General features: G+C 49.6%; 1 protein-coding gene across 4 annotated transcripts; it reads left to right on the forward strand.

Moving 5' to 3' along the window:
* The first annotated feature begins 243 nt into the window (after window positions 1–243).
* On the forward strand, window positions 244–27,730 carry WDR91 (WD repeat domain 91). 4 transcript variants are annotated; one of them, XM_049715083.1, is made up of 15 exons: window positions 244–407; window positions 1,761–1,940; window positions 2,729–2,935; window positions 4,686–4,769; window positions 5,759–5,889; window positions 7,044–7,209; window positions 15,119–15,274; window positions 17,130–17,323; window positions 17,928–18,078; window positions 19,571–19,665; window positions 19,797–19,965; window positions 22,237–22,345; window positions 23,177–23,289; window positions 24,546–24,743; window positions 27,194–27,730. In XM_049715083.1, exons 1-15 carry the CDS (start codon window positions 285–287, stop codon window positions 27,356–27,358), a joined length of 2,241 nt encoding a protein of 746 aa, XP_049571040.1. In that variant the 5' UTR covers window positions 244–284; the 3' UTR covers window positions 27,359–27,730. The 4 variants fall into 4 exon arrangements, with proteins under 4 accessions (XP_049571040.1, XP_049571043.1, XP_049571041.1 ...); XM_049715084.1 differs by lacking the exon at window positions 244–407 and adding an exon at window positions 449–642; XM_049715085.1 differs by lacking the exon at window positions 244–407 and adding an exon at window positions 677–695.
* Window positions 27,731–27,824: the final 94 nt, after the last annotated feature.

Here is a 27,824-nt window from a genome sequence, read left to right on the forward strand (position 1 = left end):
ACGGCAGCCGCCACTTTCAATAACTCAGATGACAAAGCCGCTGCCAGCGCTGCCAGAAAACCCCGGCGGGCAGTGCTTCTTTCATTCGCTCTTGGAGCTGGGTGATGGTGTCGCGGGGCGGGGCCGGGGCGGGTCCACAGACGCGCGGCGAGCGGTGCGTGCGGGCTGGTAGGCCGGCCGCGGCGTGACGTAATCGGCGACCGCGCCTGGCCCCGCCCCGCACGGCCTAGGCCCCGCCCCTCCCTCCCTGGTCCGCCGCGGTCCCTCACGGCGCTGGCGCAGAGATGGCGGAGGCAGTGGAGCGCACAGACGAGCTGGTCCGCGAGTACTTGCTCTTCCGCGGCTTCACGCACACGCTGCGGCAGCTGGACGCCGAGATCAAGGCGGACAAGGAGAAGGGGTTCCGGGTGAGGGGCCGGCGGGTGCGGCGCGGGCAGAGGCGGCCCCGAGGGAGCCCGGAGCTGGCTCTCCCCCAGCACTGCCTTCCGGGGCGGGAGCGGCGCTGTCACCGCGCCAGGGGGACCGTCGACATCAGCGCGTGCGACAGTCGCTTGACAGATGCGGAACTGAGGCCCTGAGAGAGGACGTGACTTGCCTGAAGTTACCCAGCGAGTTAGGAGCATCGCCGAGGCTGGAGCCCAGGTGCCCTGACTCCTGGTCCGGGGCTCCCTTCTCCACCCCCAGCCTCTCAGCAGGTGCTGGCCAGTCATTGGTCAGGATGGCGATGAGGTTTTAGGAGCTAACGTGGGGTAGATGTTTGGGGTTTTGGCAGCAGAAGTATTCTGAAGTTGGCTTCCAGTGGCATTGGGAACAAAGGGGTCTGCAGCCCAACATGTTAGCTGGGTTCAAGTATCTGAAACGGCTTTATCAGTGACTCATTGGCAGTTTTGCTTCACGATTGAGGAAGACCTTGTGCATTTGAAAACATACTTCCCCTGCTCAGACATGATTTTCTGTTGAGAAGTTCTTGGAATTTATATGTGTGTGATTTGTGTGTATATTTGCTGGCTTCAGTTGGTGTTGGCAGGTGAATTGAGAGAGGCAGTGAGCTAGCAGCAAGAACACTGGAGGGGAGTTAGGAGACCTGAGTTCTTGTCTTGCCGAAGTTAGTGGCTACTTGGTGGTGGCAAAAGAAATCATTTCAGCTGTCCGAGCCTCAGTGTTCCTGATCTATAAAATGGGTGTGTTGGAATAGTATCAATATTCAAAAGCCTTTCCTTCTTGTGTACTCTGGTATGATTGCTCCTCACAAGGAGGTGACTCCTTTGGCTGACACTCTGAGCAACTGCCAGGACTTTGGTAGTGCTTTGAGGACTTGAAGGAGACAGTATATCTCACCATGAGCCTTGGAATCCTGGAATGGAGGAGTTAGGAGGAGGGGCATGGAGATTGTCTCACTCTGTCTTTTTTTGCTTAGGAACTGAGACCAGAGAGTTGAAGTGACATTGCCAAGGTGGCTGAGTAAGTCAGAGGCAGATCCAGGCCCTGGACCCAGATCTCCTCCTTCCTGGGCCAGGGTGCTTTGACACCTGCAATTTCCATGCTTGGTAGAGGGTCAAAACACATACCTACATCAGGAAAAAACCTAAAAGCTATTACATCACTGTGTTTTGAAAGTTTTATAGATTGCTAACTTAAAGAAAAAAAAATTTAACATCCAGAAGCCACAGCAAGAGGAAAAAGCTGTATTAACTCTGGAACGAGGAGAGAATTCCCTTCCGTCCTTCAATGCCTTCTCCATCTCATCTTTCTCTCATCAGGTGGACAAGATTGTGGACCAGCTGCAGCAGTTAATGCAGGTGTATGACTTGGCTGCCCTTCGGGATTATTGGAACTACCTGGAACGTCGGCTCTTCAGCCGTTTGGAGGATATGTATAGACCCACCATCAACAAGCTGAAAACCAGCCTGTTCCGCTTTTATCTCGTCTACACAATCCAGGTGCTTTTGGTTTAGGGATTTCTTGCTGGAGAGAGTTCTTTGATCCAGAGATAGATTTTCTTTTAACGCCTAGGGACAGCTCTCTCTGTTACTCCTGGGAGAGGGTGAAACAGTCAGAGTGCAAATTATTTTTGACTGTTTTCCTACTTTTTTTCTCCTCATCTGTAGATGATTGGACTTGTCTTCCTCATTCCTATTTCCCCTCTTGTTTTAAGCACGTAAGCCTGGGTGGAGTTTTGAAGAATATAAGTAGCTGGGTTAAAGTTTGAGTAATAAAGATTATGGCTGACCTGGGGGAGTAAATCACTTAGATTATTTGAAAATCAACTAGGAATTAATTTTTAGGATGGTATTTATCATCAGGACTTTATTTTATTTTACTTATTAATTTTTTGAAGATTTTTTTGATGTGGACCATTTTTAAAGTCTTTATTGAGTTTGTTACAATATTGCTTCTGTTTTATGTTTTGGTTTTTTGGCCCCAAGGCATGTGGGATCTTTGCTCCCTGACCAGGGATGGAACCCGCACCCCCTGCATTGGAAGGCGAAATCTTATCCACTGGACGGCCAGGGAGGTCCCTCAGGACTTTAGTTTAAACCAGCTTCTTTGAAGTTACAAGGAACTTGAGTGTGATGATTCTTTTGATTTTATAGAGTTTATAGATCATGTTTGGCCACTTACCCAGCAGGCCAATATTCAGAGGCTGTCTGCTGTGCGGTGGTGAAGAATCTTACCTCTGGACTTCTGTCTCTTCCCCTTCCTTGCTACCTCCTCTGTGTCTTGGCAGACAAACAGAAGTGACAAGGCTCAGGAGTTCTTTGCAAAGCAGGCCACAGAGCTCCAGAACCAGGCCGAGTGGAAGGATTGGTTTGTCCTGCCCTTCCTGCCATCCCCAGACACCAACCCCATCTTTGCTACCTACTTTTCTCGCCAGTGGGCCGATACCTTCATCGTGTCCCTGCACAACTTCCTGAGCGTCCTGTTTCAGTGCATGCATATCCTCTCAGCTGCTCGGGGCTGGGGGCCCAGGCTACTCTTAATGCAATCGTTTCTTCTACAAAATGCCCGAGGATCACTGTCATGTGTCACGTGAGGGGGCTGGACAGATTGTGGTTATTTTGATCAGTAGGCCGGAGATCGTAGGTCGGGAATTGTAATCATTATTACAGTTGTTCAGCAGCTCTGCTGCTGAATAGTGGACATGTGTGGGTGGGGACTGTACTAGCAGTGGGGGGATAGGAGCCCTCAAATAGGGCCTCTCTCAGCAAAGGCAGGGGTCAGTGCAGAGCTGCTTTGCAGCGAAACCGGCCAACCCCGAGAGCACCCTTTGTGCATGCCCTGTGCCCCCCAGGATTCACTTGCCTTTGCTGGGATTAGGTAGCAGGTGAGAACACTTCTAGGGCTGGAACTTCCTCCCTGTGTTAGTGCCTGGGTCACTGTCTTTATAATGACCTTAGGATCCCTTGACTTGTCAGAGGACAGAGCAGCTTTAAGAATATAGGTGGATATTTAAGAGAGAGAGGATGTGAATAATTTGCAGCTGACCGTATTTACCATTTTGTCGTGGAAAGCCCAGGCCATCCTCCTCGCTCACTCTTGCTCTCTAGCAGGAATTCCACGGGAGGAGAAGGGAGTCTGGTTTGAATGGGGCTGTCTGGTGAGTCACTGATAAACTGGACGTGGGGAGGCCCACACCATCTCCTTTTGGCTCTGGGAGGAACGTCTTCTGGTGGAGGTAGGAAGGGAGTGTTTCCTTTTGTGCTGTGGTGAGTGTGAATTACGCCCTTGCCAGGTTGGCCTTTTCTCTCCCCCTGCTGCTGCCCTTCATCCCCAGGGCTTTCAAACAAAACTAACAGGGCGCCCAGCCCAGAGGTGGTTACGGCTTGACCCCATGGGCCCTCTAGGGAAGTTTGCTTCCCCGGTACTGAGGCCCTGCCTGCTCTGTGCTCCTCTGGACTGAAGCTGTTTGAGGTGGTCAGGCAAGACTGACACCGTGACCTAGAATGTGGGTGCTCATAGGGTGGCAGTCTGCAGAAAGCTTGCTTCTCAGTCTGAACCTCTGCCAGAGAGGCTCATCCTGTGGAGGGGAAAGGCGAGTGGCCAGCCCTTCTGCCCAGCTGGTGGAGCAGCGGACGGTGTGCCCGCAGAGCCACTGGCTGCTGGGCTGGCTTTTTGCTCCGTGTCACTAAAGCTTAGGCTGGCTGTGAAGCCCGCAGGATACTAGCCCTCTACTGCTGGTATTTGGGAGAAAGCGTCAGATTTGGATTTATGTCCTCTCTGTGGGCTAGCCAGGTGGGTTGTCATGTGTCCGTGAGTCTCTCTGAAGGAAGTAAGGCCAGGCCCGGTGTCAAGGGAGAGACTATTCATGAAGCTGTGAAGAGCCCACAGCACAGAGTTTTTACTCTGTGTCATGTTCAGGGGTGTTGGTGTGGTGTCAAGAGTTTGGGAAGGGCTTTTAATCGTTTTGCAGGCAGGCTTATTCTTTCTTTTTTTTGTATTGAATTGTTTTATCTTATTGCAGAGTTTGTGATAGAATATATTTTTTGATTTGAATTTTATTTTTATTTTTTGATTTGAATTATTTTAATCGGCTATTTTTCCCAGCTTTGTTGGAGGATAATTGACAATTAAGAATTGTATATATTTAAGGTATAAAACTTGATGGTTTGGGGTACGTACACATCCTGACATAATCACCCCAGTCAAGTTGATTAAGAGGCAGGTTTATTCTTTAACTTGGTGCACCGGTTCCCGTGATCCTGAACTTCGATGCAGAGTGCCAGCGGACCAACCAGGTTCAGGAAGAAAATGAAGTTCTGCGCCAGAAGGTTTGTTGCGAACAATGCTTGCTCCTTGGGAAGTACTTCTGCTTTTCATGTGTAAAATTAGGTCGTAGCCATGGAGGGCTGATTTCAGTAGAGGAAAGCACTGATCTCAGATGAAAGTGAGTCACCAGAAAGGCAGTGTTGGGGATTTGGGGGCCATGTGACAAGTCTTTGAAAACCAGAGGTGAGGTTCATGTTGTAAGTCACGTAGTGCGAACAACACAGTAACAGGAGTGAACTTTTAAGAGGAAAAAGACTCTATGCATTGATGTCACCTTACATCTAACCTGCTTTCATACGTCTGCTTCCCACCCCTAGTCCTTTTCCACCTGTCCCCACATCTGTATTGTTTACAGCCCAGAAATGATTTAATTGTTCTCAGCTAAGCTAAACTAGGTTTCTCTAGTTTGGTAAAATGATAGCTCCAGGGGACCCACATTTGCCTTTACATTTTGCCTGAGGGGCATTTCTCTAACCTTGAGATTGACACATCTTCAGAAAAGGGAGGATTTTTTAGAAAAAGGAAGGTTACAAGCTGTTTAGGTTTGGGGATTTAAGATTCTTGGGTTTGGGTGTGTGTGTATAATTTTCTTTCAGGCAAAAGGTCAAAAATGCTGACCTTCATTTAAAATTTCTTTTTTCCATTTGAGTTCCAAAGTCTGATTTTGTAGATTCCAAAGAGCAAAGCAGGATTGGGTGGAACTATTTTTCTCACTGAATTCAGGAAGAAGCGAGTCAAATGATAAAAAGAAAAAAAAAAAGTGGGTTTTTTATATCTAACGGTTTTTAGTTTTCTCACCTCCCTGTAGTCAAGTACCAGCAGCCTCACCCATTTTTCCAGTCAGCAGAGAGTGAGAGAGGCACTCCGAGGTTGAGGGCGAGCGGCCTTTGAGCCAGTGTGGTTGGGTTTCGGATGTGACGTGAGTCTAATCTTCCTCAGGGGAGGGAAGGCTGGGTGAGATCCCCATCTTACTCGTCCCACCTCTACGCAGCTGTTTGCACTGCAAGCTGAAATCCACCGACTGAAGAAAGAGGAGCAACAGCCGGAAGAGGAAGAGGCCTTAGTCCAGCACAGACTGCCTTCTTATGTCTCCAACATGGACCGCCTGGGGGACTCGGAACTGTGAGTGTGTGCTGCGCCCACTCCGCGCCTCTGTCCCCTGTGCTCTCCCCTCCTCCCGGCGATGACGTGGAATTGCCAGGAGCCTCCCCGGTGCTCACTGTTCTTGTCTGAGCTTTCTGAGTAAGGTCCCCTGGTCCTCTAGTTGTCCCCTACCTCCCAGCCTCTAGGCCTGCTCTTCCAGGGGCCTGCACATCCAGACGTGTGCAGCCTGGGTTAATAATCACAGCCGCTTTCGTGAAGCCCTGGGAAGTTTCTGTGCCCTGAAAGGAGTGCCTCTTGGATGACACGATTGCCAACCACAGGTTGGATACATTTCTCCGTAGAAGCATGCTCTTGTCTCAGGGTTTGGAAAGGTCGGCAGGTTGGAAGAGAGGTATTTGAGCAACCTTAAAAAAACAGCTAGTTACAGCCGAACACCCAGGCAATGAGAATAATAGCAGTTGAAGAGAAGTAGGCACCACAGGTCACAGAATTAGCGATTGGTGAGTCAGGATGCAAACCCAGGCAGTCAGATTCCAAACCTGCATGTGGCCAAGTACTGCAGCAGATGAAACTGCTCTAGTTTCTGAGTTAGGGCCCTCCGATGGAAATAAAGGGCAAGCCAAAAATCTAACTTAAAAATTTTTAGTAGCTATGTTAAAAAAAGGAAAAACAAAAAAAAAATAAAAAAATAAAAAAAAAAGAAAAAACAAGCTAATTTTAATGATATATTTTAATGATATATTTTATTTAGCCCAACTTTCCCAAAATATTGTATTCATAAACAAAGTATTCATGAGATATTTAACACTCTTTTTCATGCTCAGTCTTGAATCCCAGTGTGGATTTTATGCCTCCAGCACAATCTCCATTTGGACTAAAGGCATTTCAGGTGCTCAGTGCCACATGTGACCAGTGGCTCTTAGACAGCGCTGCTCTGAGCTTTACCACGGCCCTCAAAGGAGAGCCGCAGCCTTCACCATTGTGCCAGTTAGGCTGCTGGCTCCCTTCGTACGAGAACAGCACCAAGCATCACGCCGCCTTAAGGCCCAGGCGTGCGAACCTGGCCAAGGCCCTGGTCACTGGCAGCGTCCATAGCCTGGGAGGTCTGTGGTCTGGGTTCTCCCAGGTTCCCCCTCCAGCGCTGTGACCTTGTGCTGTGTCTGCTTGTCCAGAGCCATGGTGTGCAGCCAGAGGAACGCTTCCCTCTCCCAGTCGCCTCGTGTGGGCTTCCTGTCCTCGCTGCTGCCTCAGAGTAAGAAGAGCCCCTCAAGGTTGTTGCCTGCCCAGGCCCCCCCTCAGGCTCAGAGCTCGGCCAAGAAGGAGTCCTTTGGCGGCCAGGTTAGTGCAAGTCCTGCCTTTCTAACTCTCGCCAGGAGGCCTCCGACATCCCACTCGTCAGGTGGAGACTTGTCCACCCTCCCTTAGGACCTGCAGGTGGAGGGTGGATGGTGACAAGAGGAAGTATGCTCTGAAGGGCCCCTTCCCGTTTCTCGTAAATGTCCTCTAACTCATGAGCGCTTATGACTGTGATTTGTTGACTCAAGTGTGAATTCAAGCAATTCTGGACTTTTAGATTTTTGGTGATATAAAGTAGCATGTCGATAAAGACTAAATTAAAGTTACTTCTAAATCCAGTGTAGTATTTCTTTTACAAGTTGTTATTTCCTGATTCTGCAAAGCAGTTTTGCTATTCTACACTTTTATAGAAGCTTGCAAGAGAATTTCTTCTATGCCAGCATATGTCCAAAATTGAGGAGTTTTCCGAGCAGAGATGGTCAGAATTCATTGCTTTCAGAAGTGCTGGCCAGAGTGAAACTTCAACAGACCCATAGTTATGCCTTATTGCTCGGGTAGGGACCGTTTCCCTTTTAATATATTTTTATTAGTCGCAGATACAGTAAGTTGTCATCATCTCTGCCTTCCTCTCCTGCCACCCTTGGCTTGAGGACAGGTGCAAGTGATGCAGCAGCGTGGGGCCGCCTGGGGAGAAAGGGTTCCGCCCCAAGGCTGCCATCGGGACGTCGGGGCTTTTAGCACAGCACTTGGGTTTAGTACTGTTGTTGAAGTGCAGACATTGAGCAGGACACCAGGGAAGAAAGAGCATGGGCTTTGGAGTCAGGCAACTGTACCTTGTTTATCATCCTTGCTCAGATTGCTTAAACGCATCCCACTTCACTTGGGATGATGAGAACAGCATTCACTCCCTAGGGGTAGAGTTATTTGAGCTGATATGAGAGCCCTTGGTATATGCAGTGCCTGGCAGTTTATAAGCACGTGATACATTTTAGTTGTAGTTGTTGTAGCTGGGAAGGTATTGGCCTCCTGGGTACCTAAGTCAGTTCTGAGACCTAAAGTGGCAGCAATGCAAAATGACTGCAACCTTAGCATCGGGGGGGTCTGGGGCATCAAAAATCAGTCATGGTTATTCTACGACTGTTTTTTTGAAGTTCAAACCTTAAAATTAGAACTGCAGTTTTGTAGAATATGGTTGAGTAAGTTTTACGGTTTGCTTTGCAAATCGCTTTCACTGTGCAAGATTTTATAAGTGTAATAGATGACGTATGGAATGCTACGTCCCTTAAAATGTGCATGAAATGATGAAATTCAATTTCATTAACTTAAAAGAAAATACGGAGACGGGGTCTTTGGGCTTAAGCCTGTGGCCTTATGTTTACATGTTCAGGCGCTAAGGTGTCCTATGGTGAGGGTGAAATGGGATTGGAAATTTTTTGTATGGCTCTTGTTCAGGAGACAAAGGTAAGAATGTGTAATTTGCAGAAAACATGCCTTCCTTTACCTCTGAAATATATTCAAACAAAGCTTGGATCACCGTGTGGCATGTTAACAGAGCAGAGGCAGCCTTCTTTCCATTTCCTGAATGGAGTTGATAAATGTCTGCAATCTGAAAACTCCAGTGGTTGGGTCACTTGTTTTTTTACTGATATATTTGACTCAGCAGTGATGTTTCAGTTCTAACGATAACTAGTATATTTGAGGTTCAAGAAAAATCACAGAATTTTAGAGTTGGAGAAAGCTTAAAGGTCACCTGCCCCACCCTCCTATTGAGAGAGGGCACGTCCTGTGACTGATTGCCTCCTGTGCTGGGGAGGTCACTGCTTGTACATGTGGGATGTTTGCCTGTTTGAAAGTTGTTAGTTGAAACCTCTATGATTTTTACTCACTGATCTTAGCTTTGCCTTCGAGCTATGAGAATAAGGCTTCTGGTTAGGACAACCCTTCCTGTCCTTTCCAGGCTAAGTACTATGTTCATTCCTTCCTTTCTGCCCAACTGTTTACCCATGTGGCATGATTTCTAGACCCCTCACCATTCTGGTTCTCTTCTTCTAGGGGGGACAGTCTAAGTTTTAAATTCCTCTCTACAATCGATGGCCAAATTTGAGTTTACAATTCAAGATGCTCTCTTACCAATACCAAATGCAGTTAGCTGTATGATCACTTCCTGTGATTTTAATGCTATACTGCTTTTAACGCAATAGAAAATGACATTGGTTTTTTAATCAGCCACGTGGCTTCGTTAGTGCATATTAAGCTCGTAGTCTTTTCCTCACTACTGCCATGCCAGAGCGCCTTCTTTCTTTTTTACTCTTAATAAGCAAAACAACATGAGTTGTGTTATTAAATTAGCAATACAGGGACTTCTCTGGTGGCGCAGTGGTTGAGAATCCGCCTGCCAATGCAGGGGACACGGGTTCGAGCCCTGGTCCGGGAAGATCCCACATGCCACGGAGCAGCTACACCCGTACACCACAACTACTGAGCCTGCGCTCTAGAGCTTTCGAGCCACAGCTACTGAGCCTGCGTGCCACAACTGCTGAAGCCTGCACTCCGCAACGAGAGAAGCCACTGCAATGAGAAGCACATGCACCGCAACAAAGAGTAGCCCCCGCCCACCGCAACTAAAGAAAGCCCGCGCGCAGCAACGAAGACCCAACACAGCCAAAAATAAATAAATAAAAAATAAATTTGGACTTCCCTGGTGGCGCAGTGGTTGAGAGTCCGCCTGCCGATGCAGGGGACATGGGTTCGTGCCCCGGTCCGGGAAGATCCCACATGCCGCGGAGCGGCTGGGCCCGTGAGCCATGGCCGCTGAGCCTGCGCATCCAGAGCCTGTGCTCCGCAACGGGAGAGGCCACAACAGTGAGAGGCCCACGTACCGCAAAAAAAAAAAAAAAATTAAAAAAAAATTTATAAAAAAACATTAGCAATACATAAAATGAGAGGCTTTCCTATTTTAAATATTATTTATACATAGCATTGTAAGTTTCAATCACATCAGCATTTTACCCACTTGTGATCAGTCATTGTAACTGTTGTTATCACTGAAAAGTTCATAAAATTATAGATGTAGAGTTATGGCGATACACTCTCTGTGCTTTCACTATGAATCCGGAGGCAAAATTTTAGAAACACATGGAAGTAGCTGTAAAACCACAATTCCTAAGCTCTTCTGGGATCTCGGTGACAGAAGCCCCTGTGGGCATCTCCTCAGCAGGCTCCCCCACTGCAGTTCTACCCCATCCTCCCCTCCAGTTATAATTCCACTCCTTCCATAACTACTCAGTCCGTTTGGGACTGTGAGGGGGAATTGTGGTTATTACAGAGATAACCTCTAATTGGCTGTAATGCAAAGAAAGCAAAGCGACCACAGACTTCTGTGTTTGTAACTCTTATTAGTATCAAACTACCTCATAGCTCCCGTGACATCAGCAGTAAGAATGCTGCCCTTGGGGCTGTTTCCATGGATCTTAGCAGGATGGGGAAAAGGGAGCCCTCTTCCCCGTCTTTCATTCTGTAATCTCTGTGTTACTAGGGCCTGTCTTCTGGGTGTCTTTATTTTGCTTCAGGTGAGCCTAAATTACTGGAACTTGTTCTCTGTTCCATTTGGACGACTGCCTGGTAAGCTCTATTCAGGCCACCGAAAATGAATTTAGGTCCTTCCCTAGAGTGAGAAGCAAGAAGGTCAAATGATAAAACATAGGTTAAGATACCTCTCCTGAACTGTAGGAGACAGGTAGATTATGGTAGAATATGACAATATAATTTGGACTGTTGGAATGTTATCTGAATCCAGTAGTTAAGATTTTTATGAGGTTTGCTCTTCAAACAAAATAAAACTTTCAATTACCAGTTGTATCACAGTGAACATTTACTTAAGTTATATGCATTTGTAGCTAGACACAAGTTTACCTTAACTTACTTATTTAGGTGTTTGGTGGATGGCTGCATTCATCAGATTTTAGCATGCTATTTTTTGTTGAAGTTTACCCTTCTTTCGTAAATAACTTAGATATAGTTTAAGGAGAAGCTCTCTCTAAGCAGGATCTGATAGGTCACACTTAGATCTATAGCTCTTTTGGTATAAACTACCCTATCATTATAAAGACAGTTCTTCTTAATTTATTGCAGTGCCTTATGTTAATGCCTGTGTGAATTTTCATTTCGGAGTACTGTCCAGCCCCCAACCTAATGATAAACTGGACAACTTCCTTGCCATCTTGACTTGACAGGGTAGCATTGCTTTTGTTCTTCTTAATGTTGTAATGTATTTGCTGGGGAAGGGTTACAAGTGGCTTTTGTGTCAGCTAGAGAAATTTGAAGTCTATCCTAAGCCTCTCTGTTCCATCAGTTTGGGCCAATTGAATTGAGCACCCTTAAAACCACGTGTTGGAAGAGGAAAAAACACCACTTATCAGGTATAGCAGGTGAGTAAGGAAAGACAGGTGTGCCACCAAGTGCCTGTGCCTGCTCTGCAGCCTTCCCAGCCTTTGGTTCCAAGGTGGGATACCCCTGTGGTCTGTGTACTTTCTTTGGGAATGCATGCAATATTAAATGGGTTATTTTCCTTCTCAAATATCCAGTTTAAAGATCTCTTGGTCAGGCTGATAAATCTGTCAAACCTGAATCATAGTTGTGCCAGGCTGTTCGAGACTTTCCTGCTTGCCAGGATCCCACTATTTCGGAAAACAGCTGTCAACCCTGGAAACTCCTCTTCCTCTCAGCACTATTTTTATAGCTAACTGTGGAGTTCCCATAGCCACCTTTGAAGTCCAGAAAACATGGCCTCTGCTGTCAGTTCTTCTTTTGTCTTGTCTATCAAAATGTTAGAGCTTTTGGAGACGTGTTTTGGAATTCTTCATTTCTAATTTTATTTGAGTCCTCTTTTTTTCTTGGTAAATCAAGCTAAAGTTTTGTCTATTTTGTTTAACTTTCAGAAAACCAGCCCTTAGTTTCATTGATCATTTCTATTGACTTTTTAGTCTATTTCATTGTTTTCCACTCTGATCATTGTTATTTCCTTCCTTCTACTAACTTTGGGCTTCATGTATTCTTCTTTTCCTAGTTCCTTGAGGTGTAAAGTTAGGTTGTTTACTTGAGGTCTTTCTTCTTAATGTAGGTGTTATTACAAACCTCCCTTTTAGAAGTGCTTTTGCAAAAGTTTTGGTATATTGTATTTCCATTCTTACTTGTCTCAAGATATTTTTTGATTTCTCTTTTGATTTCTTCTTTGACCAATTGGTTGTTCAGGAGCATGTTGTTCAGTCTCCACATATTTAAGAATTTTTTAGTTTTCTTCTTGTAATTGATTTCTAGTTTCATCCATTGTGATGCTTGCTATGATTTCAGTCTCCTTAAATTTATTAAGACTTGTTTTGTGGCCTAACATATGATCTATCCTGGAGAATGTTCCATGTGTGCTTGAAGATGGAATGTTCTGTAAATGTCTATTAAGTCCATCTGGTCTAAAGTGCAGTTTTAAGTCCAGTGTGTCCCTAGTGATTTTCTGTCTGGGTGATCTATCCACTGGTGAAAGTAGGGTATTGAAGTTCTCTACTATTATTTTCTACTGCCTATTTCTCCCTTCAGGTCAGTTAATATTTGCTTTATATATTGAGGTGCTCTGATGTCAGGTACATAAATATTTACAAATGTTATATCTTTTTTTTTTTTTTTTTGCGGTATGCGGGCCTCTCACTGTTGTGCCTCTCCCGTTGTGGAGCACAGGCTCTGGATGCGCAGGCTCAGCAGCCATGGCTCACAGGCCCAGCCGCTCCGCGGCACGTGGGATCTTCCTGGACCGGGGCATGAACCCGTGTCCCCTGCATCAGCAGGCGGACCCTCAACCACTGCGCCACCAGGGAAGCCCGACAAATGTTATATCCTTTTGTTGGAGTGACCCCTTTATCATTATATAATGGCCTTCTTTGTCTCTTATTACAGTCTTTGGCTTAAAGTCTATTTTGTCTGATATAAGTATAGCCTCCCTTTAGTCTTTAGTCTGAGCAGTTTGCCCTCTGGATCAGTAGATACAGGGAGGAATTAATAGATTTGTGTAATGAAGGTTGGCATCCTTGGATCTCCTCCTAGGGAGTCAACCACCCCCGATCCCACTACCCACCCCGGGACCGTGTGAGGGACCATGGTTACCTCAGGACCACCTCTTACTTTTGGGAAGGTAACAGGAGTCATCTTCCACTTTCTAAAACTGTGGGACCTATTCAGTGTTCCATGGACCATGGGATACTTCTTAAGAATGGCTGGAAGCACTGAGAGAAGGGCCTTACCTTGGTTGTTATTTTGCTCCAGGATTATGACATTTCTTCTTATCTTTTCTCTTCAGTGTCACTTTCTTCCATGTGCTCCCATCATGGTTTTTCTTTCTTCAGGTTTCTCAGAGTTTGGGGCCACTGTCAGATCTGGATGTAAATTCCGGTTCTGTCAAGTTCTCCCTGTGTTAAACGAGTAACTTAACCTCTCTAAACATCTGCTCCCCATGTTAAAATAATGCCTCATCTTTAAGGGAATGTTTGTAAGGTTCTTAGCATGGCACCTTACATATGGTAAATGCTCAATGAGTAGTATATATTGATGTTATTATTGTTGTTGGTTTTCTTCTTAGGTTTTTTAAAAAAAATCTTAACTAAGATCTTTACTTTTCCCAAAATAAGTCAGAATTCAGAGAATCAAATACTCTTTCTAGAGAAAACATCTGTTACAAGCACAAGTAGATACCAATGGAGGTCGCCTCGTCAGAAAACCAAAAATAACCAATCCTGTGTAGGTCAGCCACAGTTAGGCTCCAGGTAAACTAATAGCCTTTAAAATTTCCTTTCTTAACTGTTCACATGACTCCGGGGTCCCAAGGAACATACGTTAATCATTTTAAGTTGTTTAGTGTTAACATAAAAAATAACCAGTAGAAGAACTGGAAGCCCACAAATAGACTTTGGTTCAGTTTATTCTCTTTACTTAGGACTTGTGTACAAATGATTTGTGAGGAGGTTGGTCTCAAACCATAGCGGCTGTTTGCATCCTATCCCTTTGCTAAGAGTGTAAAAAAAAAAAAAAAAAAAGGTGTGTGTTGGCGGGGTAGGAGTGTGACCATCACAACTTGTGGGAATAAGGGTGGAATAAAAGAAACCAGCCAGATAATTTGGAAAGGTGATGAGGTGGCAGCTCCTTTTTAAAAAGCTCTAGATTAGGAATCTTCAGTCTCTATAGGAGTGGGAATTACTGAGTTCATTTGCTGTAACCTTGGTTGAATTTATCTCGCTTGCTATGAAAAGGAGCCAGAAGATGCCAATTTCTCTCTTGTCCCATTTATCTTGCTCAAAAGGCCTTGAGTTTCCAACAATTTCTATTAAGACTTTCTGGTTGCCTAGTAATCATTTCCAAATTCCTCAATATTTGTTAACATTGGCTGGTTTAGTCATGCACTTGGCCCAAAACAAGAGGGTACCGTGTTCCTTTTTCCCTCCAAAGGGGTGACTTTATTTTGCATAATTTTTTTTGCTGTATTGCCCAAACATATAATTGCTTGTAAATCTTTGTAACACCCAGCGTAGGGCCTGATCTGCCTCATAATTGTCACTTAGTAAGTGCTAAGCTAAATAAAGTTAACAGTTCCAGTTAGATCAAGGAGATATATATGTATTACCTCCAGGTGATAGGTGTGGCAGGTGGAGAAGTGCTGGGGACCTGTCCTCTTAGGATGGGGGAGTGGGGAACAGAAAGGAGGAGGTCCAGCCTGCTTATGTTTTGCCCTTGACTTTGCTCATGGGCTGACATAGTAACATTTTAACTACCTCTCAGCATGGGCAGGGAGGAACCTTACCCAGGAGTAAGAGGAGAGTCCACTCCTTGGCCCCTGCTCCCCTCCTGGCCCAGGTGTCATGGCCTGGGCCCAGGTAGGAAGAGACTTTTCACAGCCTGGTGTCTCGTCCTCCAGAGCACCAAGGGTAGGGAGCCAGCATGTGCGCCCAAGGACGGGAAGAGCCTCTTCAGCGGGCTGGCCACTGGGGAGTCCAGCTGGTCACAGCACCGCCAGCGGCGCCTGCAGGACCATGGCAAGGAACGGAAGGAGCTCTTCTCCATGACTCTGCAGGTATGGCTTGGCCTTGGCGTCTCACGACCGCCTGCAGGGACACCACGCGGCCACATGGTGGAGGGCCATGGAAAATGGGGGGGGCCTTGTAGGGCCTGCTCTTACCTCTCTTGATTTCTTCTGCTGTGTAGAGTGTGGTTTTGCCTAACTGGATTTAATTGCTTGCACTTTGGTTGTTTTGTTCCAAAACCACCTGGCTCTCCAGTGATCCCTCTTCCCGATGGAGTGTTTCCCTAAACAGGGGCCATAAAATGCTGGCCTCTGAAAAGGTTCCCAGAAGGTGAGCTCTGTGAATAATTGGTTTTGGACCCCTTGCATGCTCTGTCCTTCCCTTAGGTTAACTGTGCGTGTTAGCATGTCACGGGCGCTCAGAGTCGGTGGGAGAGAGACCTGTTTCCCTTGGTTTAACCCAGCATCTCCCAGACTTGCTCAATCACAGGATCACTTTCTCCTGCACTCCCTGCTGGAGCTGCTGCCCCGAGAGCCACGTGTCCACGCAGCGTCGTGCTGCGGCCCAGGGCCCTTGCCACGCGAGCTCAGGGACTCCTCTCCCTAGTGGATATGGGTTGGGGTCTGCTGTTCCTGGTGGTATAAGCTGCTTCTGTTTCGGTCAAATACTCTGGATTGAAGGCAAAAGGGATTTACTGCCTAAGTCACCTTGTTGACCATTTATCTCCTAATTGAGGCTACTTGCCTGTTTTAAAGGCATTTTTTGGTGTTAGCAGCCCTGTGCTGGTTCTGGTTCGATAGCGTAGACCCTTACGGCTCGGATCTCAAATCCTTCTGTGCTGTAGGATTAGAGGCGCACCCGAGCTCAGCCACTCCCGTAAGGTACCTCTCTGAGCTCGGAGGTCTCTGTTTCTCTGTTTATTCTATTCTACTCCATTCTATTCTATTCTATTCCATTCTATCCCATCCCATCCCATCCCACCCCATTCCATTCCATTCCATTCCATTCCATTTCATTCCATTTTTGCTGTAGAACTGCTCTTTCTGGGACCCCAAGGAGTGCTTAGAGGAGCCTCAGGAACCATGCGGGTGGTAGAGAGTGCCCTGGCTGGTGCCCCCTGGCCTGGGTTACGTCTGGGTGAGCAGATAGTAATCGTGATGGCCAACACTTGCTGTCCCAGGGAGGCAGAGACGGGCGGCTGCCGCCCTCCTGGGTGGCAGGGTGTGTGGGGTGCCATTTGGTGCCCCGCCTGGCTCTGGCTCTGCTGCTGTGCTCGGGTCTATCTCTGTGCCTGGCCCGTTGCCCCAGTCTCTCAGTACCCCTCTCCCAGGAGGAGGTGCTGGTTGACATGGCAGCGCACTGGCAAGGGGCCACGCTTGCCTCTGGCTGACCCGGCTTCACATCAGCATCCTACCCCGGGCCAGCTCTTGATCTTAGGCAAGTTATTTAACTTCTGCTTTCAGTCTTACTTACCAGAGCTGTAAAGTGGGGTTAATAGTAGGATCAGAAATGTTTGGGTGGAGCATTAAATGAGGCAATCAATCATACTCACGTAGTGCCTGGAATGCAGTAGGCACTCACTCACTCACTGATTCTTGTTATCATTGGCCTGGTCTGTCAAGGTGGTGCGTGTCCCGAGTCTCGTCAGCTGTGGCCGGGAGCCTGTGGCCCACACTTCCTCCACAGGGCCTGTGAGAGGAGCAGGGCCTCTAGGAAGGGGCCGCCAGCAGAGCAGGCTCTTGTAGTTCAGAGCTCTTTCTTTTAGACCCTGAGACCACCAGGATCCTCCCCCGAGGGCTGTGGCCTGCGTCCCAGACATCTCGCAGTGTGTCCCCAGACGTGGGGAATGGCTGGGCCCGGTGCAGACCCCTTACAGCTGACTTGTGCCCCCTTTGCTTGGTGCAGTGTGCAGAGAAGAAGCCCGAAGCTGGTGGCCCGGAGGCAGAGCCCTGCCCGGAGCTCCACGTGGAGGTGCTGGAGACCCTGGCGCGGGCTCCTGCCGCAGGCCCTGAGGGTGGGGGGGTCCGGCCCGAGCAGCCGTTCATCGTGCTGGGGCAGGAGGAGTACGCAGAGCACCACTCCTCCATCATGCACTGCAGGTGGGTGTCGGGCCGGCCGGCCGGGGCCAGGGCCCTCTGGGGGAAAGGCTGATGGCGTGGGGTTTGGGCTCCCCGGGAAGCCTCGGTTTTCAGGCTGTGCGTGTGAAGGTGTGGCAAGCAGGATGATGAGAGGTAACAGAGATGCGGAGGGTGGGATGGCCCGGAGGGACCGTGGTCACCCCTGAACTGTCAGAGGAGGGCTGGACAGCTGCCGAGAGCTGCCGTTGGCCGGGTCAGCCTCTTCACTCCTGATCCTGGGGTGTAACGCCCAGAGGGTAGGTGATCCCTTGCTCTGATGGACGTGATGGGCTCTGGAGCCGTGATGCAGGAGGCTCTCCGTCTCTAGAGACCACACGCGTGCCGAGGGCGGGGCTGTGTGCATCTTGCCCGCAGGGCTCAGCACATAATATTGAATAAATGCTTTGTAAGTAGTTCTCAGACAGATGAACGAATGACTATTTCTAGAAGTAGTTCACGCCCGTCCTTGGAGTGTGGGCATTTGACTCTCAGCAGGAGAGTCAGAAAAGCAATCCTCTGGGTGCGCTGAAGAGGACGGCGGACTAAGGCAAGGGTGCTAACAGCGTCCCCCTTTCTCTCATCTTAGAGTGGACTGCTCGGGGAGGAGGGTCGCCAGCTTAGACGTAGATGGGGTCATCAAAGTGTGGTCCTTCAACCCCATCATGCAGACCAAGGCATCCTCCATTTCCAAGTCGCCACTGCTCTCTTTAGAGTGGGCCACCAAACGGGACAGGCTGGTGAGTGGTCTTACTTGTTGCTGGACCTGTGGTCTAAGTGAAGAACTCTCTAGGGCTCTCCCCAGTGGCTCCAGCACCACAGGCCTGGTTGGGGCCTCCAAGACGAGCCCCTCCCTTCTCTCTCTCACTGGGAAGGCAGGGACCACACATCCAGGACTGTCCCAGCAGGCTCCTATCTGGAGGTTACTGGATTAACAGGAATTGGAATTAGGCTGCAGTGGGACCCTGTCCGATGGCAGAGGCCTTCTTCCTGCGTGGGGTGGTCTGGCTTGCTTTTCGTCTTCCTGCAGAGAGACCGGCTCCCTGCCTGTTCTCCCCCACCAGTTCCTGCCATCCCTGCACATTTCTGACAGCGCACCACGAGCGTTCTCAGCTGCGCCCCCTCCTGCTGAGACCCCTCCCTGGCCAGGCCGGAGGGGGTGTGTCTTATCCTGGGGTTCCCACAGTGGTGTTAGCATATTTGACAGAGCATTTGTAGTTGAGATAAAGTTGATTTATAGTGTTTTGTTTTTTTTTTTTCACCGTATTCCATTTTGGAGGGGATCATACTCAGCAGCCCAAGGAGCAGACCTTGTTTCTTTATTTTTTTATTTTTATTATTATTATTTTTTGCGGTACGTGGGCCTCTCACTGTTGTGGTCTCTCCCGTTGCGGAGCACAGGCTCCGGACGCGCAGGCTCAGCGGCCATGGCTCACGGGCCCAGCCGCTCCGCGGCATGTGGGATCTTCCCAGACCGGGGCATGAACCCGCGTCCCCTGCATCGGCAGGCAGACTCCCAACAACTGCGCCACCAGGGAAGCCCAGACCTTGTTTTTAAATAATTTTTGACAACTGCAGGAATTATCCTTATGGCACTAGGATCTCGGGGCTCTCCCTGTACGAGTGTCAGTTTGCTAGGTGAATGCTGAGGCCATATTCCAGGGAATATTCCTGGGGGACACCCTCAGATCTGCTTCTGTTGCTTTCTTCTGGCGGTCCTCATTATTGTCTTTGAAGTTTTCACCAAATAAATCACAAGGATAGCCTCTGTTTTTTCTGGAGGCCTTTGTAGGCCCAGAGCCAGAGCTGTCCCCAGGATACACAAATGGGGCTGTCACCCAGCCCAGTGACCAGCTGGGGCCGCTGCCCAGGGAGGTGGTGGTGGATCCGGAGCCAGAGGGTAGGACTGGGACAGCTGGGATTTAAACTGGAAGGGGGTGGGGTGGGCAGAGGGTCTCATTTCCAGCTCTACCTGAGGTAGCAATAGAGCTTCTATTCCACACATTCCTTTTGTGGTTTTGCTTCTGTTCAAGGTCACCTGTGACGTCTTTAAGTTTTAAATGAGGTCCTTTGTAGCCGGATTTTTCCCCTGAACTAGCTGGAGAAGTGGAGGCAGGCCTCACCCCACAGCCTGGCTCACTGCACAGGGGTGGGCCTGGCTCCCCAGTGGGCCTCCCTGAGCGGGCCTGACCCAGAGCTGTCCTTTGCATCTCCCGCCCTTTCTCCTTCCAGCTCCTGCTGGGCAGTGGTGTGGGGACGGTGCGCCTCTATGACACGGAAGCCAAGAAGAACCTCTGTGAAATCAGCATCAACGATGATATGCCCAGGTGCGCTGGAGGCCGCTCCCTCAACTGCTGTGCTCAGCAGGCCTATCTTGGCCTTGGCCGAGCCCCCGAGCCCCGCTCCCCATCCCTCTGTGGACGGGCGGAACACTGACCCGGCCCCACGTGTGTTGCAGGATTCTGTCTCTCGCGTGTAGCCCCAGCGGGGCCTCTTTCGTCTGTTCAGCTGCAGCTCCGAGCCTTGCTGCCCAGGTGGACTTGTCCGCACCAGACATCGGCAGCAAGGGCACTAACCAGGTTCCTGGCAAGCTGCTGCTGTGGGACACGAAAACCATGAAGCAGCAGGTGCGGGCCTGCCCCGTGGTGTCCCTGGGGTTGGTCACACTCCCGGGCAGGCACACAGCCTGTGCTGCCCTCCGTTTCTGAGGTCTCTTCCCTCTTTGCTTTGGGCTCGTCAAGATTTTGATTTGTGAGGAGGTTTCAACATTTAAGTGTTGAAAAATAGTAATACTCCAGTGGGGCAGATTGCCAGCAACTGAAGTCGTTCAGCATCATGCCACAAATTTAGGATTCACACACAGCCTCTTATCAGGCCCTTTTGGCTTATTTAAAATCTTTTAATTTAATTTCTTTTAATATTTAAAGTTTTTTTTTTTTTTTTTTTTTTGCGGTACGCGGGCCTCTCACTGTTGTGGCCTCTCCCGTTGCGGAGCACAGGCTACGGACGCGCAGGCTCAGCGGCCATGGCTCACGGGCCCAGCCGCTCCACGGCATGTGGGATCTTCCCGGACTGGGGCACGAACCCGTGTCCCCTGCATCGGCAGGCAGACTCTCAACCACTGCGCCACCAGGGAAGCCCCAAGTTTTTTTTTCTTTTATTGGAGCAGTTTTAGGCTCAGTAGAATTGAGAGGAAGTTTCAGAGATCCCCCATAGACCCCCTGCCCACACACGCACAGCCTCTCCTGCTGTCAGCATCCCCCACCAGAGGGGCACATTTGTTATAGCTGATGTACCTACACTGACCATCATAATCACCCAAAGTCCATGGTTATATCAGGGTTCAGTCTTAGTGGTGTACGTTCTAAGGGTTGGGACAGATGTGTAATGACACGTAGCCACCATTACAGTGTCACAGAGGGTATTTCCACTGCCCTGAAATCGCCCTGTGCTCCATGTAGTCTCCCCTGCCCCCAGCCCCTGGCAGCCGTGGATCTTTACACTGTCTCCATAGTTTTGCTTTTTCCAGAATATATGGTTGGAGTCAGACAGCCTTTTCACATTGGCCTCTTTCACTTACTATGAAGCATTCAAGTGGTTTATTTTTCAGGAGACAACTAGAGTCCCCTTCTGACTGCCTCTTAACTTACAATTGCATAAAAATTGCAGCAGCAGCTAGAAGCAGTGAGGACACATGCGTATTCTTAAGAAAAGACAGTCTTGAGAAAGCTTGCTCACAGGGCCTGTGACTCAGCTTCCCCAGCAGCAGAGGATGCCTTCCCACCCAGAACAGTAGCAGATGCTTACAGCTATGACCCTGAATCCCGAGAGCTTCAGTGCTGTTTACACTCACCTGTTTAAAAGGCAGTGGTGTTTCTTGGGAGAATCAGTTGTGGTCAGGCCCTTACCTGCAGCAGTGTGTTTCCTGCTGGTACCGGACACTTGAAGTGTTCCTGTCTTGTTGGTGGCTGGGTCCCGAGTGTTCCGTTTGTGCCTCTCTGCGCCTTCCTGTTCCCAGTTGGAAGCCTCGCAGGTCTCTCCAGCCAGTCAGGGCCACCCTGCCACGTCAGTTCTTGCTCTCTAGCTCCCTCGTCCTGGCAGATGTGTCCCACTGAGAAACCAGGTGTCTTTCTGGAGCCAGCCTTCTCCCTCACCCTGAAGTCAGTCCAGGAGCAGACATTGTCAGTTCCACCTCCAAAACCTGTTTCCAGTCTGAACACTCCTCTCCATTTCGGGGACATGCCCGCTAGCACCCCTCAGCTGGACAGCTGCTGGACAGCGCCCCCCATGGCGCCCGCCTGCCACACTGCGCCTGGGGGATGGGCAGACACGGAGGCAGGTCCTGCCCCTTCCTGCTCCTCTGGGTTTCCCATCCACACCCCCTGGAGCGTGCCTGGCCTGGCCCTCCCTGCTGCTCCAGCCTCCTGGTGCCTCCTGTCCTCCTCATCCTGCAGCCACACACCCTCTCTGCATGCTGTCCCCTCTCGAGAGTGTTCCTACCCCACTCCATCCGGCTGACATCTGTCCTCCAGCATCTTGTAGATGCTCCCCTTTATACCCACCCAGTCTGGTTAGGTCCTTTTTAATCTTGTTAGTTTGTGCTAAGAACTTGTCATGATTTGTAAATTTATGTTCACTTGTTATTTTTCAACTTTTCGTTAAATATTGAATACATAGAAGAGAATATTGAAATCATAGGTGTACGGAATAATGAGAAGAACCGTGAAATGAGCACCTACCTACCATCACGGTTTAAAAGTGGGACATTACCGACACTTTTTATGCCCTGGTGTGCCCTTCCTCAATCTTGGTCTCCTTCCCCCTTTCAAACAGAACCTGTCTTGAAATTTGGTTTATTACCGTCTTACATTTTAAAATTTAGTTTGTCCTTTTTCTAGCTCCAGTTCTCCCTGGATCCGGAGCCCATTGCCATCAACTGCACAGCCTTCAATCACAATGGGAACCTGTTGGTCACGGGGGCAGCTGATGGTGTCATCCGGCTGTTCGGTAGGCAAGCGTGCTCGCGGCCATCCTGGTCCCCTCCTCAAATGCCCCAGGGAAGAGAGTTGGATTTTTGCCAGCTGGACTAGAGGCTATTGCAAAACCCCAGTTCAAGATGCTTGTAATAGAACTTAACTTTGGTCAGAGTCTGCTGTTTTCAGGACCCCCTAATTACCTTGCACGTGGTCCGTGTCCGTGGACACGGGGAGGCGGCGTGGAGCTTAGCAGTCCTCCAGTCCTGAGCTTTTGGATCTGAGTCCTCATGGCCCGAGTGAGATCCAAGAGGATACGAGAGAGTAATGCCGTCCTGTCCTCTTGGTGTGACCACTTCATTGTCCCCGTGAGAGCAGTAGAACGGTGTGCGTCAGAGTCATTGGCGTGCTGTTTAAAGCTCCTCTCGCCAGGCCTGTTCCAGGAGACCAGAGTCAGAGGGTCTGGGAAGGCCCTGGGGACTGTATCTTTAACCGATCTCCAGGGCTCCCTGGTGGGAAGTTACAGCGCCCTCCCAGGAAGGACTTTCGTGTCCTCCTAGACTTACGGGCTCCCCAGATGAGCTCAGGCTCCACCCAGGGATTTCTGAACCTGACTTTTGATGCAGTGAAAGAAGCTTCCGTTTAAGATTGGTTAGCAGAAGACTAGGCGCAGTGGAGGAGACAACTGGTAAAATGAAGCACCCAGTGCCCACTCTTCACCAGGGGTCAGCTCTGTGACTCCTGTCGGGTCTGGGAGGCCCTCTGCCACCCATGGGGCAGAGGGAGGGTGGGAGGTACCTCCTGCCGTGGGCAGATGTCTCCCCAGGGCCTGGGCGGGAATCCTAGTGGCGTCTCATTGCCTCAGATATGCAGCAGCATGAGTGCGCTATGAGCTGGAAGGCCCACTGCGGGGAGGTCTGCTCTGTGGAGTTCAGCTACGATGAGAACACCGTGTACAGCATTGGCGAGGACGGGAAGGTAGGTGGGAACGGGATTTGGGTCAGGAAGCTCCCTTCCTCTGGCTTAGGCATCTGAGATTCTAGAGAGCGCCAGAATAGTGTGACGGGCTGGGTTCCAATCCCGACTGTACTTCTTACTATCTCTGTGACCTTGGGCCTCTGCCTCAGTTTTGTCATCTGTAAAACAGATGAAAATAGTAACCAGTCTCACAGGGTCTTTGTGAGGGTTAAATGAATTCAGTGGGAGTTGACTGTTCTTATGAAAGGGGAAGACCTACATCCTTCCTCCTGGTTGTAGCAAAAAGGACTCATCTCACTGACCCAGCTGACTCGGTGGGCTCCCAGGGGTGCAAGGATGTACTTCAGTGAGCTTGGTCATCGGGTGGTCACAGCATGGATATGTAGGGCTTGCCAGGGCTGGGGGCTGCAGACAGTTTCGCCCAAACAGAGTCAAGAAATGTAAAAAGGAAGCTGGGGAAAAAAGTAAAAATCAGTGCCCCCTTTAGATTCTCCCTGGAAAGATTCATTAGGATCCTTGGAAAGGGAGCTGGGGCAGGCAGAGCGGGGAGAAAAACGAGCTTTTCACGTGTGCCCTCCTGTACCTTTTGGATTGTATACCATCCACTTGTATTATCCAGTGAAGACAGTAATTACAAAATGAATTCTTCTTTTGAAAACTATGAGAGGGGATTTTTAAATCAAAGCCCTACTTCCTATTTATTTGAGTAGGATTCTCGGTTAAGCGGTGGCCACACCCAGGTAGCCTGTCCCTTGGGTGGGCTAAAGGGCTGTTTGCACTACAAAACGTGAAGCTCAGCTTATCCCTCATTGCTCATGTTGCATTGATTGCACTGCTGAGAAACTGGAAGTGTATTTGGAACTTGTCCTATTTTTAAGAGAAATCTAACCCTGATAGTAATATTAATAATGACAACAACAACAACAGTAATAATAACAATCACTGGAGCGTTGCCCTTGCTTGAGAGATGGGAATCCAGGCGAAGGCTGTTGCCTGCCTCTTCCCTTTCCTGGAGTCAGGCCAGAGAGAAAGTTCAGGCTTTGACATGAAGTGGCTGACTCTTTCTAGATTTTCTTCCTTAAGAAAATGCTTAAATTGTGTTGGGAAGAGTCGGGACTGGGTGGTCATCTCACTACCTTTCCCGGGGCCTGTGGACCCACCTCCTCTTTCCTGGGGCCTGTCCTCTCTCCTCCCCCCGGACCTGGGCTCTGTTGCCGGCCCACTGAGAGTGCCGAGCTTGTGCTTTGCGGTTGCAGTTCATCCAGTGGAACATCCACAAGAGCGGCCTGAAGGTGTCCGAGTACGGCCTCCCCACTGACGCCACGGGCCCCTTCGTGCTGTCGGGTTACAGCGGCTACAAGCAGGTCCAGGTCCCCCGGGGCCGACTCTTCGCTTTTGACTCAGAGGGGAATTACATGCTGACGTGCTCTGCCACAGGGGGCGTCATCTACAAGGTACCTGGCGGGTGGTGGCAGGGAGGTTCCTCCTCGGAGGTCTGGGCCCGGCTGAGTTCGAGCCTCTGTCCCTGTCTCTGTCCCAATCTCTGTCCCTCCCCGATGGCCGTGGAGAAGCCTTTGACCCGGGATGGACAGCGCCTGGGCCTCCCGGCTGCAGGCCAGCTCGAGGGAGCAGGCGGGAGTGGGCATGAGTGTGGCATGTCCATCCTCTCTGCTCGCCCGTCACTGTCCTTGGACGAGACTCTGTCCCTTTTCTGCCTCCCTCCTTGGGAATAATACCAACTATAGAAACCTCAAGAGCTAGGGAGAAGGGCTATAGGTTGGCTTGGGGGGACATACCCCAAACAGGAGGGTGCCTAGGTGGTCTGTTCCAGGTACTCTAATCTGGTGTAGGTTTATTGTTTATGGGAGGTCCTGTGGGTCAAGGACGTTATAATCCATGGCTGGGACAGAAATCCGGGGGGTGTGATTTGTCACACGGGATGTAAGCTGTCCACTCAGTTTATCTGCTTATTTTAATTCTCATGTCACAGCCTCTCTGGTTCATGTACTTTTTTTTGGATGTATGATTGAATGAAATTATAAACCTCTCCTATTTTACTAGCACTACCAAATAGACTAGGGATGAGGATTTGTGTCGTGGCCTAAGCACATGGTCTGGTTCCGCGTTGCCACGTGGATTCAGTTCTGAGCCTCGGTGTTAGCTCTCTGCCTGGCGGTGTTTCGTCTGCAGGTAGAGTCATGGAGTGGGATGCTCTTTCTCTGGGGCTCCCCGAGCTCGCCTCGCATGGCTCACAGCCGGCGGGCAGCCGGTGCTCTGGACGGCAGCTGCCTGCGGGCGTGTCCTTGGCCCTGGGCAGTGCACACAGGAGACGGAGAGTGTGGCCCCGCTCTCCTGGGGCTCACGCTCAAGTTAGAGCGAGCACCAACAGTGACCAAAGTACAGAGCTGAGGGCCCCCAGGGGAGGAAGCCGGGTGGGGGCCGAGTCCTCAGGGAGGACTGGGCAGGGGGGCTGTCTGTGGATTTGAGGCCTTTGGAGGAGGAGGGGTTGGGAGGATGTGGAGGAAGGTGGGCTTTGGGGCTCCACAGGGCAGAGGGGAGCAAGGGCAAACGGTGGGGCGAGGGGGAAGGGGGCTGCTGAAGTGGCAAGTAACGAGGCTTCTGGACTGTTGACCTTGAGTGTGGCACCAGGAGGCCTGGGTTTACTGTCGCCCAGGCTCCTCTTTTCCGCAGATGGTGATGATTTGGGTGGCTCTTGACCGCTCCTTAAAAATTAGTTCCACACTTTATTTTTACTTATTTATTTAAATATATACATTTAAAAATCTTTTAAAAGTTTTATTGAGGTACAGTTGGCAAAAATTATATATATTTAAGGGGTACAGTGTGATGGTTTCATAAAAAGCTCCATAATTTCTTGTAATTGCTATCTGTAGGTATTGTAAAACGTTTTCTGTTCACAAGCCTCATTTTATTTTATTATTTAGATTTAGTTGAGTTTCAGGTGGGCTCTCCTTTGCTCTCTGTATGATTGTGTGTGTATGTGTGTATATTATTTTATTTTTGATCGTGCAGGCTTTATCATTTGTCCTGATCAGTTCATATGGTTTGCAGTCAGACTTTCTCTATAACCAATTAACGGGTTGAAAGATTTTCCTCTGTCATTTAAAAAATGTCAAAAATGGGGTCTAATTACTTAAGGAATATAATGACCTTCAGGTCCCATTTTTACAATCTATAAATAATTCATGATTGTTAAAGATGTTTTCTCCGTGAAGGCTGAATACTTCCTCTTTCTTGCTCATGGATGTTACATGTAGCTGGATTGACAGTCTGCTCCTGGTTTCCCTTCCTTATTACCTTCTGACCCCTCACACCTGTGCACATGAGTCCCGGACAGCAGGTGCTGGCGGCACAGAGGAGAGCCGTGTTTGTGCCCTGACCCAGGGCCTCCGGTGCCAGCACTGCTCTCTGGGTGTGTGCCGGCCGCACGGCAGGGAATCACCAAGACCCTGCCCTCCTGCCCTCCTGCCCTCCTGCCGCTGGTGTTCCCTGGGGGAAGCAAATGTAAAACAGAGAGGCAGATACATGATATGAAGCTGGGAGCGGCAGATGGTGCTGGAAGAGAACACCAGGCACAAGCAGGAGACATGGCTCACAGCAGGTTAAAGGTGGCAGGGAAAATTGTGTCTTTCAGAGCATATTAGGGACTTATTTCCTACTTCAGCTGAAGGAGTAACTGTAGTCGGGAAAGTGAAGATATTTCCTGGTCCAAGCAACGAACCTGAGACTTTCTGGAAAGGGGGACCTGTGTGCCTGGGCATGTTCTCAGCTTGGGGTGGCAGCCCCCAGGCTCGAGGCAGCTTGGCCACCGAAAGTGGATAAAGTGGATGTGTTTGTGAGCAGTGCCTGATGATGCAACCTCATCTCTCCTGTCCCCTTGCAGCTGGGCGGGGAGGAGAAGGTTCTGGAGAGCTGTTTGAGCCTGGGTGGCCACCGCGCCCCTGTGGTCACCGTGGACTGGAGCACAGCTGTGGACTGCGGGACCTGCCTCACTGCCTCCATGGACGGCAAGATCAAGCTGACCACCCTCCTGGCCCATAAAGTCTGATGGGGCCCGCCCCAAGGGCCACCCACGGCAACAGTATTATCCTGGGAGGCAGGCAGAGATGGCTCAGGAAGACAGGGCGCTCCCCTTCCGGCTCCCTGCCAGGGTGGGGGGTCTTCAGGGAGAGACTGCCCAGGGGGCTCGGGCACTGTCCAGCCGCCTGACGAGAACAGGAGCCACGTAGAACTGTGGCACGTGTTCCCCAGAGATCGGCACGCTGGCCTCTGCCAGGAGCGGGCTCCAGACGGTGGGAGGAAAGCTCAGGAAGCAGGAGAAACATTGTGGTGGCTGCTCTGTTGGCCTAGAAGAGATTGAAAGGATTTTGTATATATTTGCTCAGTTTTCTTTTTTTTAAAAAGAATGTTATTGTGGTCACCTGGTGTCTCTTTTTGGAACGTACGCGTGCAGCAGAGCATCTCCCTTCACCCTTTGCCCTGGCGATGGTCACTGTGAGCTTCGGCCCCGCGCC

The sequence above is a fragment of the Orcinus orca genome, chromosome 9, assembly GCF_937001465.1.
Source record: "Orcinus orca chromosome 9, mOrcOrc1.1, whole genome shotgun sequence".
In the NCBI taxonomy this organism is placed as follows: domain Eukaryota; kingdom Metazoa; phylum Chordata; class Mammalia; order Artiodactyla; family Delphinidae; genus Orcinus; species Orcinus orca.